The 22,856-nt window shown below is 39.7% G+C and overlaps 1 protein-coding gene across 1 annotated transcript; it reads right to left on the reverse strand.

Moving 5' to 3' along the window:
* Positions 1-1,431: 1,431 nt before the first annotated feature.
* LOC125277504 (Golgi-associated PDZ and coiled-coil motif-containing protein) lies at positions 1,432-21,928 on the reverse strand. The gene is made up of 8 exons (XM_048205916.1): positions 21,593-21,928; positions 18,627-18,867; positions 12,309-12,398; positions 12,012-12,089; positions 8,347-8,637; positions 8,032-8,118; positions 2,241-2,417; positions 1,432-1,743 (listed from the first exon to the last, which is right to left on the reverse strand). The coding sequence occupies exons 1-7, from the start codon at positions 21,595-21,597 to the stop codon at positions 2,262-2,264; spliced, it is 948 nt and encodes a 315-aa protein (XP_048061873.1). The 5' UTR covers positions 21,598-21,928; the 3' UTR covers positions 1,432-1,743; positions 2,241-2,261.
* Between the last annotated feature and the right edge of the window lie 928 nt (positions 21,929-22,856).

Consider the following 22,856-nt stretch of genomic DNA (forward strand, 5'->3'; position numbering starts at 1 on the left):
CCTTCCTTCGACCTCCACATCGTCCTCGCTCACCCCATCTCCGCCTCAGTCCCGTGAGCCAGCAGCTCAGCCCCAGGCTTCCAGGCTTTTGATGTCGCCCATATCCATCATCTGCTCTGCTCTGCCACTTCTTCCTCTCACCATTGTTCTGCCAATCAGTCCCAGGGTCCTGTCCGCCCCTTCATTCAGGACTCCATCCTAGATCCATGGTGCCTGTGCCTACCTAATCCCAGGCTCCTATCTGTCACTAGCTCCATGCCCTTCACCGAAGCCTCTGCCTTCTTTCCTCATCCTGAACCTTTTCTATCACAGAGCGAGGTTGCGCCTTCTGGAGGGGGGCTTATGTCACGTTTATGTTCAGTTTAGTTTCTGTCATGTCTGTATTAGTTCTTGTTCATTTCTATGGCTACTCATTTGTTATTCACATTCAGTTGTGCATGATTTATTTCCTTATTTCCTACTCTATGTATAAATATCCCATTATGTTTAATCTGTTGTCGGTTCGAGTTTTTGTGATCATTGAGTTTATTAGTAAAGTCATTTCATGTTTCTTCATCTTCGTCTTGTGAGTTTCTACTGCAAAGCCTTTACGTTTGTGACAGTATGCTTTTGTCATTTTTATTAGTTTTTATTTTTATTAAATATGTCTAGTTTTTGTTAAGATTTCGTTTTAGCCATTTAGTTATAGCCATTTAGTTGAGCTATTTTCGCACATCAACTGCAAATGAAAATGAGAAATATTGCCTAGGAAACTAGCTAGAAATAAAACTTGAAATAAAATAAAACTCTTTGGCCCGGTTTCACAGACAGGGCTTAGACTAAGCCAGGATTAGACCTTAGTTCAATTAGGGTATTTAAGTAGCTTTTATAAACGTTCACTAGAAAAAAACATTATTGGTGTACATCTTGAGACAAAACAATGACACTGGCATATTTTAAGATATGTCAGTACAAGTTACTTTCAGTTGAAACAGCTTAAACATGTATTTCAGTCCAGGACTAGCTTAAGCCTTGTCTGTGAAACTGGGGGTTTAAGTTTAAGGTACACTATGAGACTTTTGTCCCTGTAGTGGTTAAAAAACAAAACGGCATGTATTTGGGTTTTTCCCTTGGCTGAAATCGGGGGGATTATGTTCTCCCGCGGTAAAAATCACGTTCCGGGGACAGGGGGAAAAATGGGAACGTGGGGATGCAACCGCAAAGTGCACTTTCACTTTCGCAATCATAGGGGCAGGGGCTCAGGTCCCCCCCGGTGCAACATTTACCATCACAGAACAAAGCTAAATTCCTTTTACTATTGTGCTTTTACAACAAACTGTTAAATACATGCATTCAACAAGTCTTGTGTTGAGTGTGAAGATCATAGGATATCCACATCAGATATTCACAACAGCACTGCCCTTCATACGAGTACACACTTGACAGGCACAATGACATTTTTAACGTTTATTTCATTTTTGGCAACTTATAAACGATGCAAGTAAAAACATTTAAATAAAGCATACACAAAGCAAGTAAGGTCTATTTAAGAGCATGTAAATGTTACAAAAATATTATCTATTTACTTTATTTCTCTTTCACACGTGGTCACTGTTCTAAACAGTTCGGATTGTTTTATTTGACTCATCATGGACTCATGGTAAGTTTGCCTGAAGTATCGATCCCTGCATCACTCATTTTCTGCTCCAGTGAATGTGGACCACAGCCAGAACAATCTCACTTAACCGAAGGACACAGGCACATCTGAATTCACAAAGAGAGAAAAACTGTTAAGCCTCCTGAAAACTTATTTCTATGGGGAAAAATACATTTATTTTTATCTTTGTAACACAAAAATCATCTGTAAAATTGAGTCTGGCAGCCACCTGATAGAAATCTACAGTTAAATTAAGTTCTCTGTTCATCTCAGTGTTATTTATTTTTTTTATTTCAATTTGCTATCAGACTATTTTTGCTGTTGTATTTTGTAAATATAAGGAATCACACCCCAGTGCGTTTTCTGATCAATTATGTGGACTGCCATTAGTGATTCCATGTAAATCTGAGATCCACTCGGCATGTTTACATCCGTGGGCAAATAAAGGCACACCCTGGACATGCTGATGTCATGCTAATAACCACATGATCTTTGTTAATAATAACTATCTCAGGGACAACAAAAAGTGGATATACGGAAGCAATACAATTTAGTAGGAGTAATTCGTTCCAAATGACAAACAATATGAAACGTGATGAAGTACCTGAAGCCTAGTGTGAGGCTTTCACAGAGGATAGAAAGCGTTGTTCAAGCAGTCAGAGTAGATGTGACTGTCTGAATCACTGAAGTCTGAATCAAAATCTCCATCATCTGGGCCCTGTGTCAGCGGCTCCACTTCTTCATCTGAGGTCGAAGGGTGAGTCAGAATGATCCGAGGTATCTGTCAAAGTCAGCAGAGAGGAGATAAGATTTCACAATGCTGTCAGGAACTGGTATTTAAAATTAGCCATGGTTAGTGTGTGCTTTCCTGTTATAGCGAGAGATGAGATCCATTTCTCAGGTAGAACAAAACATTTTCACACTTTATATTAGGTGTCTTTAACAACTATGTACTAAAACAAGTTAGGTACGGCGCATTTATTGCGTTGCAAAACACTTGTGTTTCTATTGAGGTGGATACGGGTATGGTTATAGAACAGGTTTGGTGGTATGGCAGGTTTAAAGGTGAGTAATGGTGTGAGGGAAGGTCAATAGTGTAATTATAAATGTAATTACAGAAATTAATTACAGATGTACATGCAGGTATTTTTAAATATATGTATAATGTAAAATGTACAAAATAAGTGCATTGTATTAAATGATGGTAGGACATATAGTTAAAGATACTTGAGTGCCAAAAGTCATTCAAATTGGCTGTATTTTTTCTATTATATAATAGCAGAACTGAGGGGGAAAAAAGTTAAAGGAAAACACTTAATTTCCACTTTTTAATTGCAACTACATGCCATCATTCTTAAGCATTTAGGATATGTTTACACAACAACAATGTGCAAAAAGCAGAAATCCCTTTGCATTTTTTGGGTACAGATGGTAATGTAACTTTCCACTGTCAAAACGGATCAGCGAGAACAATTAAAGACGCTGTGTTCTGTTGCCAGGCCAGTAGATGGCAATGTCACTTTGTAAAGAAACACTACACGCCTATAGATCGAACACTTAATACGCATGCACATGACGTCACAGTTTTCACAAATTTGTGTTTTTTATAGTTTACACAGAGACGATAATAGTATCGTTTTCAAAAACTTGTACTTTGAAACCCATTTTCAAAGGTTTGCATTTTCATGCCTGTTACGTCCTGTTTGTTTTGGGAATGGTATTTTGTTTGTTTGTTTTCTTCTCTCTTTTTTTCTTTGTCTTTACTTTCATTTCAGCAGGATGATGCGTGTACCTGAGTGGTTAAATTTCTTTGGCAATCACCGTGACATGTGGTGACGACAACGCGCTGCTTCACCAATGAGGGCGCGCTAGTTGATTATAAAGAGTGTACCTGTGCAGGAAGCGGGATTTCTCTGGCATGCCACACATTCTTTTGTTGTTTGGTGGTTGACTTGCGTGCTTGTTTTGCCTTGTACCATCCTTGTGTTTAATACCTATTAGTTAAGTCTGTGTTCTTTGATAAGTCAGTGTTTAACGGCCCATTCGATCTTTTCTCTTTGGTGTTTCTCGCCGTTTCTGTTATCTGGTTGATAAATCGACATTACTAAACGGGGAAAGAGATAAAGAACAGGTAAGATTTCACGTGATATACATGTGCCACACTGAGTTGTCAGTTTTTGTATAGAACACTAGTTTAGTGACACGTGCCACTTTTAGTATTTTTGGTTTACCTGTTGTCGTGTGAATTAAGCATTCAGTGCTTCCCACACATAGACTTTACTTGGGCGGGCGCCCACGTATAATAACGGCCGCCCAAGTATATTTGGAGACACATTTTTGCTTTTATTATTTTTATCCTCTTATACTTTGATATCCGCGCAAGATAATGAAACCATCCGCGATCGAATAGCTGGTCGTTTCGTACCTGCTCGTTATGTGTGCGTCAGAACTGTTTACTCCCGCTGACATTCCCACGGGCGCTGCATTTTGCAAAGTCACAAGGCGGCGCTGTTGCGCGTTCTACAAGCTCGCGCAACAGAGCTTCAGACTCTATGTTCAGACTGCTTCAAAGTGATTCTCAATCAGTGAAAAGTGCAGAATTACGCCAAGCGATCGCTAATGAACTCAAGTTGATGAATTATTACAATATCTACTTCATGGCCTTTATATAAAATGTTTTATACGATTGTAAGAATCTGAAGGATCAGCCTGCAATAGTACAGCCATTTCAAAATAAAAGTCCCGGTGTATTTCGGGGTTGTTTATAATTAAAAGTCAAGTAGTCAAAAGTCAAAGTAATTAAAAGTTTTTCTTTTTCTTTTGGGCATTATTGGTATTTTGGTTACACAATAAATTGTATTTAATTTGATTTCCATTTAATTCATAGTAAATTATTGTAGTCTCCCCCACAGGAAGAAAAGACTAAGAACATTATTTGACACATATATTATTCATTTTATATATTTTACTAGTAAAATCTGTGTCCCATTCACTGAGAGAGACAGTATATGACAGCAAGGAGAACATAGGAAAAGGAGAACCATTTAAATGCTGCAATTATGCATAATTTACAATAATGCATAATATTAGTATGTAATTAAATGTAATAGTATGCTATGTAATTAAACTTAATTTCAATAAATAAAAATACTGTTAAAAATCACACATTATTTGTTTGTCACATGTAGTAGACCATTTTTGTGCCGTGGGTAATAGGAGGATTTTTCGCCCGGCTACCACTGCAAGTATATTTCAAACCTGTGGGAAGCACTGCATAATGCATTAAAGTTTTATGTTTTTAGTTAAAGATTTTTCACCTAAAACATGCATTTTATGTGTTCAATCTAAAGGCGCATAGTTTTTCTTTACAAAGTTACATTGCCAACTACTGGCCTTCACAGATCTGTGTCAACAGGGAACATTTTGACAACATTGTCATCTGTATGCAAAAAAGTCAAAAGAAAAACCTTTCCATTTTTAGTACATTTTTGTTTGTTTGAGTCTGTCTCTGTTTTTTCAGTCTCTTCATGTAATCCCAGACAGACTGGATGAGATCGGGGGCCAGTTGTATAAAAGTAGCCACTATGTTAAGACTCTGTCTTTAGAACTAGTTTGACCAACCAGCAGTTAACCAAAGGGTGATCAGTCTTACTTTTATATATCAAATTAGACAGATCTACCTTTTTATGTAAATACAAAGTTCTGTCTTGAAACTCTAGATGGCGCAGGCTAATAGGTAATTTAACTCAACCTGCTCGTAATCACATCATTCTCTATAAGGCACAGCTGATTGGTTCCTGCTGTATCAGTAGCCAATGAGCTCGCTGCTCAACCTTCAAATACATGGGTAGCGTTTTCCTTAGCAGTGCAGCGCACTTTCAGAAACCCTCCTCCTTCCCCAGCTCCACCTGTATCGATCTGCTAAGGGTAATTCACGTATATTGTACAGCAGTAGCGTGTCTTATTTGCTCACAGCAGCGTGTTGTGTATGTAATGGCAGTAGCAAGTCCTGTACTTGCTCTACAGCAGCGGCAATAACATAGCAGATCTATTCCGCCAAGACTAAACATATCAACACCGTCATATCTATTACATACCAAACACTCAGAGAGTTGTCATGACAGGACTGACTTTAAAATGTTAGCACCAGTCTTTAAGAAAAAAATGAGATGACTAACTTTTCAGACTAGTCTAAGTAGTTTATGCAACTGGCCACTGATCTCTGTGTGTTTCCGTCTCAGAAAAAAAATTGTGAATGCCCAACATTTGTGTTTGGTGCGTAAAGCCACTAATCCTACAGTAGTTCAGTTCGATCTAATATCTTATGCAAGTTTGCTTCTCAGGTTAATATATGTTTCAATATTTTTACTGGAGGGAAAAGGAAATGATTGCAGTCATTGCATATTTCATAGAGCTGTCAAAGGTGTACGTATCAGATACAAGGTAAATCTACGGAGGCCCTAAGGTGACATGCTGATGAAAAAAACATGAGATAGAAGGAAAAAATCAAATATTTCAATGACACTGAAATATAGTTTTTCCTCCCACCTCATGTTATTTCCATCACCAGATTTTCTGTAATGTGGAGCAACATCAGCACGGAATCATAGCAAGACATTAGCTAATCACATGACAAAAACAACCAATGACAAAACAGAACTGTTAAAGAAGATAAGACAATGAACATGAACCAATGAGAGAACAGAACTGATAACAACGAGACAATGAACCAATGAAGAACCATGAAACACATGAGGGGAACAGGGAGCACATGCCTATCCCTGCGTCCCGATGTCCATACTATCCTTCCTAAATAGTATGTGAAACTGAAATAAGTGTGTCCCAAAGGATGGTATGTTGAAAAGAGTGTCAAAAGTCCCCGGATGCTCTACTACTTTCGGTAGATTTTAGAAGTGTGGATCCATCACACTATAACGGCTAATATTACCCGCTTTGGAGGAGGATTCAGTTCAGAACTACAAACACAAATAAAAAGTGTTAAAAAACTACAAAACATGGCGGATTTGTGCGACCAACAGTTAAGTAGAGAGGTTTAAATAAAGGGGTTTGAGTGACTAATAATCAACATTTAACCTGATAAAAAAATATTAATTTAAATGTTATCTGTGTTATATTTCATATGCAACAACGTGAACTTTTATAAAGATCTGTTTGGCCATTAACTTTTAAATGCATCATTATGCAAAAATATAAGGAGAGTCTCCACATAGAAAAACCAGTGACTGGCAGATCAACGTGCTGCTGCGTTTCCCCTCCGGTAGGACATTAAATGAAATTAAATGTGGTGGATGTTACTGTGACAAGATGATTGACAGGCCAATTCATGGTGATAGGATGTGTGTAACTAAGCAACAGAGAGCAACCGTTAAAGACTAATTTATGACGTGATAGTATGTCTCAAAGCATGTCTACTTTTCTGCTGCACACTCAAAAGTATGTACTTTTTCTTCACAAAAAGAGCACATACTTTTAGGGCGTAGTAGAAGTAGTTGAACTGGGACGAAGCATATGACTATGAAGAAAGTTCAAAATAAAAGACATGACAATAAAAAAACTAAACATGAAACAAGACAGATGTGACATTTTTTTGTCATTTTATTTTAAATATAATTTTTACTCCCGTCCTATTTTTTCCCCATCTTAAAACTAATTTCAAATCAGTTGCATTAAAAACTTCAACATATCTTCATCTTGTTTTCAAGAACATATGAAATTGCTTTATATATATATAATGATCTTAATCATCATCCTTCAAGTCACCATTAAATCAAAACTGAGAATTCTCTCTCTCTTTTTTTTTTTTTTTTTAATGGAATATTGCTTTATTTGAATTAAAATCATTAAAACATTTTATCAGTGCACAACACTATTTTTATAAATTGATGTGGCCTCCAGCATCATGTCACTCACATGAGATTGAAACAATTAGCAAATGACAGCAATCCAATGATCCAATCAATTCCCAATGGACAAAACCAAGTCCCACCCTACATTTTCTTGTTTAAGAAGCTATTCAATGCAGATGTACATCATGCCGACTTCAAAACAAAATAAATGGATCAGAGAAGCACAATTGTAATTGTCCTGGAAAACAAGAAGAGATCTGAGATCTTACAAGGGAGTATCTACATTTGTGTATACAGAGAGGAAATTAAATAATAAGAATCACCGATTTGTTTTCGTTAAGATATCAGAGGTATATTTAGAGGAATATTTGTTCACCAAACTGAATGAAAGGACAACAGGACAGGAATGTTTTATTATGCATCAGAATGAACGACAGAATGTTGATAAAATGCTTTCCTGAGACATTGTTAAAAAACAAGCATGCACTCTAAAAGCGCAAAGAAACGCTTACTATCCTCCACACGTACCGTCATGGTGTTTTTCACAACCTGTAGGGCATTGTTTCTGAAGGTCTCCATGTCTTTCATGGGCCGTAAATCCTGTGCTGGTTCATTCTGAAAAAATAACATGAAAAGCGTCAAGAGGAAAACCGGAAAATAAGCATCACATTTCTAAAACTATGATTATTGATTTTAACAATAAAAACAAATCTTGTATTTCAGTAGGCCTAACTTATTCAAATTCCATTTCAGATCATTTATTTGCTTCCATTCCTCTGTGGTGGAATATAACAGAACTGCCAAGGCTCTCTCTCTCTTTATAATGTCAGCACTCGAGCCTACCGGTCCGTTTCCGTTGCAGACCGTAGCTTCTATTCTGTTGGTCAATGGGCTGCATTCTGGCATGGGATCAGCGGAGGATTGTGGGCCACTTGATCGGTTATTGCTCAAGGTAACATCCCACTCTTGGCTGACCTGGGGGTCCGTCTCCATGGTGTCAGACCTCTCGTGCTCTCGCGGCTCCACGGGCACGCATCTCTCCCGGAGCACTTTCATTTTTATGCAGCTGCCAGCATTCCTCAGGACGCTGACAGCCTCATGGTGACTGACCTCCTGCATGTCTTGGCCGTTGACCTGGTGGCAGGAATCAGAAATGAGCTGCAGTGAATTGATGGAAAGAGGCAGAACAGGTGACAAATGCCACGGAAGCCAAGGAATGAGAAAATGTCCACCATTTATATGAGGAAATGACCTGGGATCTTCAAGAGGAAGTATGTAATTTTCTGCACCACGAATATATCCAAATGTAATTGTGGAGAAAATTACTGTTTTCAAACAGGTTTTCCAAAGATTTGCACACCTGCCATTTGTAGAATGAAAAAAAGTAAGGGCTGTCCCAGTAGGTCAAGGTTTTGCTGGTCAGTTGTGGGAGTCAGCCCACTTTTGAAAGCACATAAATGTCATAATTCTCTGTCTACTATAGTAGGTGTTTTATGAGATCTCATTTTTAGAGAGCTCTAAACAGCATGAAAGACTTGTTTATAGCCACTTTTCCACCGTTGGACCCAAACTCTCTAATTCCGTGCCGATCCAGCCCAGTCGGTGTTTATTATTCCATTGTGGGGCTGATAACGGAGCTCTTTGGAATGTAATACAAATGGATCAGTCATTTTCTTGGTAATGCAAAAGTTTACAACAGTATGAGATGTAAATAGCGACTGCTTTATGACAGATGATCAGATATATCTTTTAACTTGTGTTTATGTCATTCAGATAGCGCACCTGGCCAGCTACAGAGAAGCTGGTAGCCAGGCAACAGACCAATCCTGAGTGGCGATGTCACTACATGCATTCTACCAGCACGGTATAGTACGGTACAGTCAACCATGCTCTGAATTCTGGGCCAAGAATGGTGTTAATCATGCCATGCAGAACCAAGCTCAAATGGAAATATAACTGGAACTGATCCTTCAGATGTTTTTTCCTTCCCTTGTCAGCTGCCTATGATGTCACATCTCAGGATAGTCGCTAGACTCGCTACTAAATGGTTTGGGATTGTGTGTTGAAAGCACCAGAGCCACAGCACCAAAAATTTTAAGAGAAGTAAACCTATTGCTAATGACTTCTAGTTGTCACTGCATATTAAACTTAGGATAAGAGAATTAAATTAACATGTCAGCTGCAGCACAACTCATCTTTGAAGAATGATGCTTTTCTTTGAACTAACTTCACTTAACTTTTAAATGACTAACAACCAACAACAAGGTATTAAGATGATTTTAATGGCAGTATGAAGTCAGTTTCCCTCAACAGGAGTCCTAACTATGAACAGGATGAATCCATTTTTGAACACAAACATATATATATATATATATATATATGTGTGTGTGTGTGTATATTGTTTTAGCATATAATATATATATGTATATATTGTTTTAGCATGTAACAAACTTATTTTTATTAAATATTTTGCTTTAAAAAGTGCTTGTGCTATATTTCTTTAAAATACATTATGCTTTGATATTGTATCTAATGCAATGACATCAGTACGATTTTAAGTGTGACTTGCATGACCCCCAATGCTGCTTGATTACATGTTGCTTTAAGGCTTATGGGGTCAAAGCATCTGTGTGATGATGCCCTCCAATGGCCATCAGAGAAACAACTATAACAGGGTCATGCAGCAGGAGAAATGCATATACCAGGGGTTCCCAAACACATTCCTGGAGCCTCTCCAACACCGCATGTCTCCTTAATCAAACACACCTGATTCAGATCATCAGCTCATTAGTTGAGACTCCAAGACCTGAAATGGGTGTGTCAGAAAAAGGAGACATGCAAAATGTGGGGAGGCTCCAGGAATGTGTTTGGGAACCCCTGACATATACAATGCATGCATACTTTCACTATTCAAAGGCTGTTCAACCAATCAAGTTACATTTTTGGCCAAAATTCATCTGTAATTTGGTAGAATCTAAGCAAATTGTGGTCATGCTAACTCTACTTGGAATGATAAACATGGTTTGTTCTGACCACAAAGTGTGGTTAGATGAATTATTTGTTGCCGTATGTAAGAGACTAGAATTTTAGATTATTATAGGTTACATTCTCGATTATTATACCATAGCAATAACTAATGCCATCCAAACTTGGAGTCAAGTAAACATGATAGAATAAAGATACTGTAACATCTTGTCAGGCAGCAAGATGACAAGAGGCAAAGCAGAGCAAATTTGAAGCAATTACTTAAATTTTCAAAATACAAAACAAAAAAGTGTAATCTACAAAGGGAAAATAAGCACAGTAGTGTGTACTAAAAAACACAACCAACGCCAGACAAAGACAAACTTAGTGTACGTTTACGCAACAACAATGTACTAAAAAATGGAAACGTTTTTCATTTGCGTTTTTTCACGTACAGTCGACAATGTTGTTAAACGATCCCTGTTAACACAGATCCATGAAAACGAGGGCAAAATAAACAAATGGAACTAATGATCTAAACAAGGAACAGGTGGAACATATCACAAAAACAATGAGTCACCATGACAACAAATGAACACAAGCTAGAAACCATCACAACCGAAGGGAAACACAGGAAATAATGAGAAACAAACTAAAGCTGCATCTGAAATCCAATATTCCCTACTATATAGTATGAAAAAAACGGTATCCCAAAAGAGTAGTATATCCGAATGCATAGTATGCGAAAAACAATAGACAAGAAGTACCTGGATGACCACATTCGATGGATACTTTACTATCCCATGAGGCCACGGGAGGGGATTTTTGAGTGGAAGTGAAGCAAAACAACTGACACTGGTAGGTCACATGACAGTAACAACATGGTGGATGTAGTACTTCCGAATTTCATTCATACCACCCATATTCATACTTTATAGAGTGTATTTTTTTTAACGGCCGGGAAGTTAATTCAAATTCAAATGTAGTACCTAGTAGTGCCTACAGTACGTGATTTCAGACACAGTGTTAAAGTCCATGAAAATTAAACTAAAAATATGCATGACAGATACAAATTAAATAGGTAAATAAAATCAGTCAAATCAGTTTAACTGTTTATAATGCTATGCCTCAAAAAGGCATGTAAATGATAAACTAATTTTGCCTACAGTTGGGCCTGCACAGGTCATGACAATATGGATATATTTTTACAGTTTTATTTCACTTTTTTTTACTGAGTTTGGTCACTTGTGAAACCTGGGTCCTGAAATAGAACCAGCTGATAGCCACTGAACCAAATGTAACCAGTGCTCCCGTAATTACGTGAAGTATGGAATTTTGTTTGACATCAAAATGCTTTATGTTCTAGCTTAATATGCAGTCAAGTATTAGCCAGCCATTGATAAAATCACACATACAAAAATCAGCAATTAATTGTACCTTTGAAGTATCAAGTATCCCCAGTTGTAACCATGCTCCTCAATTAGTCATTAAATTAATGTATCGTTAAAAAAAATGGTGCATACATTATAATACATTGAATTTACCTCCAACACTCTGTCCGCAACATGAAGCCCGGCCTTCTCCGCGGGGCCACCTTTAGACACTCTGGAGATGAAAACACCCTGACACGAAGAAAACAAATCAATCAGCGCACAGAAGGAAATAACTAGTTATGGGGGAAGCAAATCAGACACAGTCATATCATCAGTCAAATTGTTGGCTGGATGTTGTTAGTATTCAGGTCCATGTGTATATTTTATTGTAAATAGACCCATAGGAGCATGATAGTAATAGGATGTCATGAGATTCAGGTGGTGGAGCTACAGGAAGATAAGGCATACCTCATCATTCTCTTTGTACGGCAAGGAGCCTTTCCCTCCCGCAATACAGATTCCCAATCCTCCTCTCTGTCCGTTCACTTTGATCTGTAGCTGGAGGGACAGAAAACACCATCACCCAAATAGTCAAACTCTTATAAAAAATAATGAATTAGAGCAGAATCGCCTACCTCACCTTATACTAATAAAATCAGATTCTTACATAAAGTGGATATAAAAAGTCTACACATGCCTGTGAAAACAGCTGGTTTGTATGATCTAAAAATTGAAATAGAGATAAATCATATCAGAACTTTTGTGCATTTAATATACAAATTGCAACCTATGCAATGCCACTGAAAACCAAAGATAATAGAAAATAAATAAATAAAAACATGGAATAACTAACTGCATACGTCTGCATGTCACGTTCCGGTTGAAATAAGGGTGAGAAAGGATCTATTCGCAGCAGTGTGGATATTTATTTAACAAAACTCAAAACATTAAGAACACTATGAAACAAAACAACCACTAAACACACGACGAGAATTGACAATGAACAGAAAGAAATTCTGAGCTTAAATACACAGACAATCCAAACAACAAAATAAACAACAGGTGCATAAAAAATAAACTATGAGAAACCATAGTAAGTAACAGAAACACAGGAAACAGAACTAAATGTGTGCAAAGCCCACCCAAACAGACATGAAACACCCATATTCCTTGCAAGTCCTTAAGAGTCAAAAACCAAAAAACAAAACAGAGGTGGGTGGGAGGGGGCTTAGATGGGGGACGAAGAGCAGGATCATTGGCAGGCAGGGCCAGGGCAGAGTTGAGGGAGGAAGGAGCCATGGTGGAGGCTTGGAAGCTAGAACCAGGGCGACGATGGACCTGCTGGCACTGCTGAATGGAGCTGCTGGCAGTGGAGACCCAGGCATAGAGAAGAATTGAAAGGACTGGGTGACACAGAAGGTCCTGGAGGGCAGGGCAGAGCCTCAGGCTGTCGGAGGACTCAGGCAAAGGAGGACTGACTGAGGACCAACCAAGTGGAACTGGAAGGAAGGAGGAGCCCGTCAGAGCCGAAGGACTGGAGGGACAAAGCGCAGCTGAAGACCTGAAAGTCCATGGTGCAGGAAGACAAACGACTGATCAAGGTGGAGCCATAATGTTCTCAGGTGGAGCCGAGGGAGAGAGGAGCAGTCTGCTCCACAGGGCAAGGTGGACTTGCCCAATGGCTGAGATGGCAAACTAACAGTCCGAAGTGGATCCATGTTGTGATGGATCTGCTTTGTGAGAGGAGACAGAGGGCTGATATGAGACATTGAGGAGGGGGTTGAAGGACTGGGCAGTGCAGGTAAGGGCTTACAAAATGGCCTTCATGGCTGATACTGGACACAAACGGTCTAAAACTGGCCTCCTTGAACGATACAGGAAAGGTAGGATTTTCCTGAACAGTTCACTGGATTTACTCTGAACAGTAGAGAAGGTGGGAGTGGGAGGAAGAGCGGGAACACAAACTCTAACAATTCGGTGCTGGATGATGAAACCGGTTCAGTGCACAGCAAAACAGGCATGGGGAATTCCTCACATTCCTTGAAAATAATCAGCGCTCCATTCTCCGTCCAGGTAGAGGGGGTAGGTCTCCACTTCATCCCCTCATACTCCAACAGTAATCCCTCTTGAACAGTCATTGTTGCCAGCTCACCCACCTGGTCAGACGTTACTTCGGGCTCTGGGATGATATATGGCCCCGTCCTTGTCACTTGCGCTGTTCTCCCGGCAGGCTCCAGTTCCGCATCTGTGGTGGGCTCAGGCTTGTTGATCGCTGGTGTGGTGGCTGTGGCTGGGACGCTGTTATCCTCCTCACTCTCGCAGATGGTGAAGGGGGAAACATTGTACCAAATGAGTACCAAATTCATGTGCTCCTTAAAGGTTCCTAGAGGTCCGTCTCTCAGCTTACATCTTAACATGAGGCCAGCCTGGAAAAACACACACATCCAGTCGTCTTCTTAGTGCAGAAGATGCTATAAGTCCAAGAACTTCCATGTGTGCCTCTCTAGGGACTGTTCCCCTTGTGAGAGGAGGAAGATACGAACTGCTGCTGCTGTCTCTTGTTTTCTTGATTTACAGCGAGTAACATGTCTGTACCAAGTGGTTAACATAGCATAATCAGAAAGAGCTTTATTTGTAGTAACAGTAATACAGCATGTTCTCCAACATACAATATATTTTAAAAATAATTGCATGCCATTTATAACACAAGTCCATCCAGGTTTTATTATATGATATTCTAATATTGATTTAGCTTACTGCAGTGTGCAACAAATGCATCATACCAGTCACTGCGCAAACGCACAGAATAACTTAAAAACAACTTTCAACACACTCAAATGTATTTTTAGTATGATTGTTTTGACCAAGTAAAACAGTGCTACATTACCCCACAATTTCAATTCATCAGATAAACTGACCTGTATGAGTAGTAATTCAGCACTCGCAGCTTTTTTATTAGAATGAAATAAAATAATGTGAATTTACGTGATCAAATGTTACTGTAACTAAGTTCAAGTTCAGGGAAGAAGGAGGTGAATGGTAAACATAACTTATAATAAATAAACACAAACAACTGTTACAAATGTTCAGTCTTGTTTGTTCTTAGTTTCATTTTCATGGACTTTTAGGGATTTTTTTTTTAATTTTCTGCCCCTTTTTAGTTACCATTGTTACTGACGATTAGTTGTTTTCAGCTATGTATCGTTAATTTACTTTGTTTGTGTCACTACTTAAGTTCATGCTTTTCCTGACTTCAGTGTCCGGTCTCATCTGAGAAAGTGTTTGCATTCTACATTCTGTTACTGTAACATTTTGGATTATTATTATTAAAACTTCTTATTCTTCCTCATCTTAATGTGTTCAGAAGACTGACGATGATATGAATTATGCAGCGCAATTGGCTGCTTTAGCCCATAGTGGCTTAACTTTTTTGAACTATGCAGAGTGTTTCCACAATCTTGCCATGAAGACAAGTCTTGACAATGAGACCATTAAATCAGGGCTAACTAACACCATCCTTTAGACCTCTAGACCTCCCTCCTCAGGTCTAGACTGAAGGGAGGCCATCATCAGGTGTCTGGAGAGTGTCTATCCCCAATCCAGGACACAGCCAGACCCACAGTCCAGCTCACCACCACCCTCGACCGCAGAGACTTCACTAGAGCCCCCCACAGACGAAGAGCGTCTGCCCGCCACAATGAGTGCGACAGGGTCCGACGAAGCCCCAGAATGAGTCTGACCAGGGATGTGAGTCAACGACATCAGCAGCGTAGGGAATTATGGTGGACGTGGACACGGAGGACTAGCTGATAAGATGGGACATTGAGACAGTGCCTCCCACCCTATCCCACCCTGAATTAATAGTTTCTTCTTCATCATCGCTGTTTCAAGCCAGCATCAAAACTTATTTGTCGACCTGTATGGACTTAGAATTACCATGCGTCAAGCTGCCATCTCTCACCCTCACCGCACAGCTCAGCCAGTCCTTTAGCCTCACTTCAGCTGGATGCCTGCAGCCCTTCATCTTCCCCAGTGATGCCTTGCAGCAATGTGAAGCCTCAGGTTGGGCAATAACCAGCCTCATCTGAGCGAAAGGATCCTTTGGCTCCACCTCCGGCCTCTGATCCCTTCACTCCATCTCAGCTCGATGACCTGTCGGCTCCATCTTGGCTTCTCCCACCCTCGGCTCCACCAGAGACCGCCAGGCTTGTGACTCCACCGGGTACCCTCATCCAACTGTCCCACCTTGATCAGGCGTCACTCTACTTTCACCATGGACTTACAAGCCTTCTGCTGCGCTCACTCCTTCCACCCCTACAGCTATGATGGGTTCCTCCTTTCCTCTGGCTCCGCCTCTGTCCTCTGTCACACCGGCTCCACCTCAGTCCTCGGGTACTCTGGCTCCGCTTCAGGCACTCGTTGCCGTGACTCAGCCTAGGTCTCCAGTGCCAGCGGGGTCGCTAAGTACCATTGCCTCTTCGTCTGTGCTCTGGGATCCATCAGCTCCATTGGTCATTCCTCAGATGTTGTCAACTACATCACCTTCATGGCTCCTCCCACCATCGACTCCGCCATGGCTGAGCTCTGGGCCATTCCTCCCGTCATTGCATCCCTGGCTGCTTTCACCCATTGGCTCCTCCCTGGTCTTCTCCATCCTTCTGTCTGCCTGCTCTCACCATCCCTTCTCCTACCCTGCTTGCCATCCCTTCGCCATCTCCTTGTCCTCCTGCTAAGCTGCCTTCTTCTCCTCTTCACCTTCCAGGAGGGGGCGTTATGTTACAAATGTTCAGACGTGTTTGTTCTTAGTTTTGTTTTCATGGACTTTTAGTTTCATCTCAGTTTCAGTCACATGTTTGAATTTCCTGCCACACTTTAGTTACTATGGTTACCTAAATGATTAGTTTGTTGTTTTCAGATGTGTATGGTTAATTTACATTGTTTGTGTTACTCTGTCTCATTTGAGACAGTCTGTTTACGTTCTACATTCTGTTACTGTGGCATTTTGGATTATTATAATTAAAACTCTGTTCTTGGATTTCTTCCTCATTTTCATGTGTTTGTGCAACACCATTGTGACTACAATAAAAAGAAAGAAGTAGCAGCAGCCAACTGTGGCATATAAGCATTATAAAAACAGCAATGTAAAACATCCTGGCCTCTCGGCCCGCCCTGCTTCATACCACAATAACATTAATAAAACTTTAATACTTTAGCTCATCCATGAACACTATTTCTGCTGAGTCCCGTCAGATTGCTTTCCATCGGCTGTGGAGGTGAAGACGACAACTCCCATGATTCCACACTCATTCACGGCGTCATCAGACTAAGACAAAACTTACAATACTGTGCCTTTAAGACTGGATGGGCAGGTGATTTAAGTGAGCTTATGTTAAATGAGTGTCTCCTACTTTATGTTTTTCCTGTTCATCACCCTCCTCCAATCCTCCAATAGCCTAGTTTGACATGGCATTCACATATTAAATGTTTCATAGAAGTCACTTTTGTGCAGACCTATGAATGTGTTTCTATATGGATATACAGCCCTTAACATTTCTTTCTCCATCATTTACCGATTCATTAGTTCACCTCCATTGTTGGTAGTGTTGTTATCCTGACTCTAGCTTTATAAATCATGCAGAACAGATGGAACTAGTCGGAATGTCAAATTAGATCATTGGGTTAAATACATTTAACAGCATACATATTTAATCCATCTGAAGTTAATAGAAACTTATTGCCCCAATACACACCACAAAGTTTTGGGACTGATAACTGCATGTCAATGTGGGAATGATTTCTGTGTGTGCTGAACCATTTGGTTTGAATCTGTTCTGCATGATTTATAAAGATGGGATCAAGATTTTGCCAAATTGAATTTAAATGCAACTTCGAAAGACAAAAAATATGATAAGTTCCATGATTGTTGTAGGTGCAAAATTAACAGTGTCTCCTTGTTGTTGAAATTCGCTGTTTTGAAACCAAAACGTTATTTAGCCTACGTCATTTGTGCAAAACAAAGGGTCTTTGCATTTTTAGAAAATATTAATTTGTCAAGCCAACACAACTGAACAGTTTTAGCATTTAATGAGATATGCATTATATGTCCATTTAAATGTCAGCCTTTTGTGAAAATGATGTGCACTAGGAAATTGTGTCACAGATGCGGTGCGTTAAAGTGCAGTTTAGCCTTGCGGTATCTAATGATGATGATTTACATTCATTTGTTATAAGCAACAGAATATACGGAAGACTGAATTAATGCAGGACTTATAATATTCTTCTGATATTATAAGTTATATGCCTATGATGTATAAAATCCTGGAATAATGACAGTATAGGCATGTATGTCCTCGCTTTGGTTCATAATCATAGTCTGAAGACATTGCAGTAATTATTACAATGAAGTTTTATTATAAGTAATAGTTATTTCAATTTGGGGTAGGATTTTTCCAATTGTTATCAAAAAGTTGATTCCACCTCTTTCCGTACATCACTGGCCCCTGCATTTCAGCTTGGTTCATTATAAAATGTATTATTATTATTATTTGAGCCCATCTCTTACGTATACTGTAAATCTACTACACTAGACTATCATGACTCACAGAAAAAGTGCCAGAACTGTCACTGGTGCCCCCTCAAAAAACACCAAAATATAGACGGCACTCTTTAAATATCAACAGACACAGTGATAAACATATCAACACTGTAATGTGTACTGTGTGTGGCCAATGGCAGCACTAGTTATCGCAAATTGTTCTGCTGCTGAATCATTGTCTGTCTTCTTACTCTTAATGGCACGTGTGAAATGAGTGATTTGTGGAGGCAGGACCGATCAGACACAGCCAGATGGCTGAGCTTCTCTGAGCCGGTGTGGCATTCTGGGTCATGGGTTGTGTCTCGGTGGAGATGGGTCGGTAGACGCTGGGTTCTGTATCTCTGCAGCTTCCTGTCATGGCCGTTCTCTCCCCACTGAGGCTTTTGGTCTGCGTCCCGCTCCCTCCAGCTCTGTGAAACGACCCAAACTGTACTGATGGAGAAGAACAGTGAGCGTTTTCAAGTGGAAATGAATATGGTTTTCACTCAGTATCATAATATATATCGTACTACATGGAACAGCATAAACCAGCCTCGATCACTTTTGTAGAAAAAAATGTCATGGAACAGATGCTCCACAGAGAAAATAACAGCATAATGGTGTTTTTTATTTGCTTTGATACTTTTTTCACAAGTAAGGTGTATATTTTCAAAATTCTTAGTACAAAAATCCAAACTGTTCAGACTTGTAACACTACTAATCATTCTTTCAAAACCTGCTCTCCTGCTTTAATTACAGTTATACATGTTTTTTTTCCCCACATAATAATTGTTTCAAAACATAGTATAATATGAATCGAGAACATTTGCTTTAATCACCCAGAACAGAATAATATGTTCTTTCAATTTAGTCAGTATTATTTTAGTATCATTATACTGTAGATACTATTGTAGTTTTTATTTATATTTTAATATTTTCCATTTTCATTTTAATTTTTAAAGTTTTAGTAACTTAGTTGTGTGTTTTCCCCATTTTTATTACTTTTTTTTAAATATGTTTTTTATTATTATTTCAGTTTTAGTTTCAGGTTATTTTAGTACAACAAGTTAAACTAAATTAAAATGAAAAAATGTTGTTGTCTTATTTTTTAGGTTACAATTTTTTATATATACAGAGGGTATGGAAAGTATTCAGACCCCCTTAAATTTTTCACTCTTTGTTATATTGCAGCCATTTGCTAAAATCATTTAAGTTCATTTTTTTTCCCTCAATGTACACACAGCACCCCATATTGACAGAAAAACACAGAATTGTTGACATTTTTGCAGATTTATTAAAAAAGAAAAACTGAAATATCACATGGTCCTAAGTATTCAGAGCCCTTTGCTCAGTATTTAGTAGAAGCACCCTTTTGATCCTAATACAGCCATGAGTCTTTTTGGGAAAGATGCAACAAGTTTTTCACACCTGGATTTGGGGATCCTCTGCCATTCCTCCTTGCAGATCCTCTCCAGTTCTGTCAGGTTGGATGGTAAACGTTGGTGGACAGCCATTTTTAGGTCTTCTCCAGAGATGCTCAATTGGGTTTAAGTCAGGGCTCTGGCTGGGCCATTCAAGAACAGTCACAGAGCTTGTTGTGAAGCCACTCATTCGTTATTTTAGCTGTGTGCTTAGGGTCATTGTCTTGTTGGAAGGTAAACCTTCGGCCCAGTCTGAGGTCCTGAGCACTCTGGAGAAGGTTTTTGTCCAGGATATCCCTGTACTTGGCCGCATTCACCTTTCCTCGATTGCAACCAGTCGTCCTGTTCCTGAAAAACACCCCCACAGCATGATGCTGCCACCACCATGCTTCACTGTTGGGACTGTATTGGACAGGTGATGAGCAGTGCCTGGTTTTCTCAACACATACTGCTTAGAATTAAGGCCAAAAAGTTCTATCTTGGTCTCATCAGACCAGAGAATCTTATTTCTCACCATCTTGGCAAACTCCATGCGGGCTTTCATGTGTCTTGCACTGAGGAGAGGCTTCCGTCGGGCCACTCTGCCATAAAGCCCTGACTGGTGGAGGGCTGCAGTGATGGTTGACTTTCTACAACTTTCTCCCATCTCCCGACTGCATCTCTGGAGATCAGCCACAATGATCTTTGGGTTCTTCTTTACCTCTCTCACCAAGGCTCTTCTCCCCCGATAGCTCAGTTTGACCGGACGGCCAGCTCTAGGAAGGGTTCTGGTCGTCCCAAACGTCTTCCATTTAAGGATTATGGAGGCCACTGTGCTCTTAGGAACCTTAAGTGCAGCAGAAATGTTTTTGTAACCTTGACCAGATCTGTGCCTTGCCACAATTCTGTCTCTGAGCTCTTCAGGCAGTTCCTTTGACTTCATGATTCTCATTTGCTCTGACATGCACTGTGAGCTGTAAGGTCTTATATAGACAGGTGTGTGGCTTTCCTAATCGAGTCCAATCAGTATAATCAAACACAGCTGGAATCAAATGAAGGTGTAGAACCATCTCAAGGTTGATCAGAAGAAATGGACAGCACCTGAGTTAAATATATGAGTGTCACAGCAAAGGGTCTGAATACTTAGGACCATGTGATATTTGTGATATTTCAGTTTTCTTTTTTAATAAATCTGCAAAAATGTCAACAATTCTGTGTTTTTCTGTCAATATGGGGTGCTGTGTATACATTAATGAGGAAAAAAATTAACTTAAATGATTTTAGCAAATGGCTGCAATATAACAATATTTTAGTTTTAATAAACTATAATAACCACAAAAAGTTAAGTAGCAAATAATGCAAGATACACGTTTCAAAACAGCCTTGTTGCTGGAATAAAGATGTTACATCAATACAAGCTACAGTTGTTGTTTCAAAAAAAAAAAAAAAAAAAAAAACACATGTTTGTAGTATCTATTCAGTGTTATCAAAAGGTGCAAAGAAGATATAATACAGCCATAAGGTTCTGTGCTAGAACAGAGTTTCACATGTTCATCACTGACTGAATATATTGTAGATGTCCTTTCAGATGAAGGGTGAGTTACAGTAATTTTTGATGATCTGTTGTGAGACAAAGAGTTTTGATGACGAACCACTTGCTTGTGAAAATTGCACCAAAGCAATTGAACGAAATTGTAATGACAGAATTTCCATATGAATTTTCAAATCAAAGATGACAAAGCCCGACTCTGAAACAGACATAAACACATTGGTCTTACATCATCAGATGGCTCTTCCATCTCCTTCTGCGTCTTTCTCTGGGTTGGAGCTGCGGCTGGAGGTAACAGGGAACAGACGCTCCTTCCCTGTGACCCAGCGCAGGCCGGGAATGGCCCAGCTGTAGCTGCTGCTATTCACAGAGGGTTTAGCAGCTCTGCACCCCTGTAGATGAGACACTGAAGTGACCAAACACTCTCAGCCTTTTCACTTTTCGACATAATAGTCATCATATCCTTATACAAACAAAATTAGTTAAGAGCTATAAGCTACAGGAGGTCGTGCCTTAAAGTGTTTTTTTTACCCCATGTTTTTAAAATAAATTGCTAGCATGTTTCTAGCAATATTTAACACATTGCTAACATGTTTTAGCATCTTGCTAGCATGCTTCTAACATAATTTATCATGTTGCTAACATGTTTCTAGCATGATTTGACCTGATCCTTGACCTTTTCTGTTCTTTGATTTTTTTTTTTTTTTTTAAGGAAATATCAACAGCTGACACAGACCAGAGCATCGAGGAAGCGCTCTGCCTCCCAGATGGGAGAAAGAACACTATAGAGACCACATCCTACCCAAAGGGGATGTTAGTATGTGGAGAATACAACATATGGACTTACCACCCAGGAAGTACCACATGTGGAAAGAAGTCCCCAGTAGGTCCAACCTTAAAACAGGGCGGGAACTACAACAAAGTGACTGGCGGCAGAGGCCTAGGGGAAGACATGGGTTTACCGACAGGGAAACTGGTATCGTGGACAATACACATATGGAATTACTGCCAGGGAATCACTACATATTGGAGCACCTAGCTCCAATACATGGCTGACCCAACAATGCATACACAAGTAGTGGGCCTGACATCCCGCAGTTTTACCGGCATGTACCTGACAACACACGGGATGAAACTGGCTCAACCAGGAGACTGTAAAACCTGCCGTTCTGCAGATGTCTGTTACAGAGGCGCTGTAGGCTAACACCCAGGACGATGCAACACTCCTTATGGAGTATGCTCGAACTCCAAAGGGACATGGCACGTTCCCCTGTGCCTAATAAGCCAAGGCTATAACATCCACTATCCAGTGGGCCAACCTCTGTTTGAAGACAGCCTTCCCCTTCTGCTGTCCCCCAAAACAAACCAAGAGCTGCTCAGAGCTCTTGAAACTCTGTGTGCAGTCCAGATAAATGCGCAAAGTGTGTACTGGACACAGCAATGATAAGGCTGAGTCTGCCTCATCTCAAGACAGCGCTAGCAAGTTCACTACA

This window comes from Megalobrama amblycephala, linkage group LG10, assembly GCF_018812025.1.
Source record: "Megalobrama amblycephala isolate DHTTF-2021 linkage group LG10, ASM1881202v1, whole genome shotgun sequence".
Classification (NCBI taxonomy): domain Eukaryota; kingdom Metazoa; phylum Chordata; class Actinopteri; order Cypriniformes; family Xenocyprididae; genus Megalobrama; species Megalobrama amblycephala.

What these genes read in the sequence shown, in the direction of transcription:
- LOC125277504 (XM_048205916.1), bottom strand. An exon ending in TTTCACACGTGCCATTAAGA is followed by an intron (nt 12,399 to 18,626) that starts GTAAGAAGACAG and finishes CTGTCCCTCCAG; the next exon opens with CTACAGATCAAAGTGAACGG. An exon ending in TTGCGGACAGAGTGTTGGAG is followed by an intron (nt 8,638 to 12,011) that starts GTAAATTCAATG and finishes TCCTGCCACCAG; the next exon opens with GTCAACGGCCAAGACATGCA.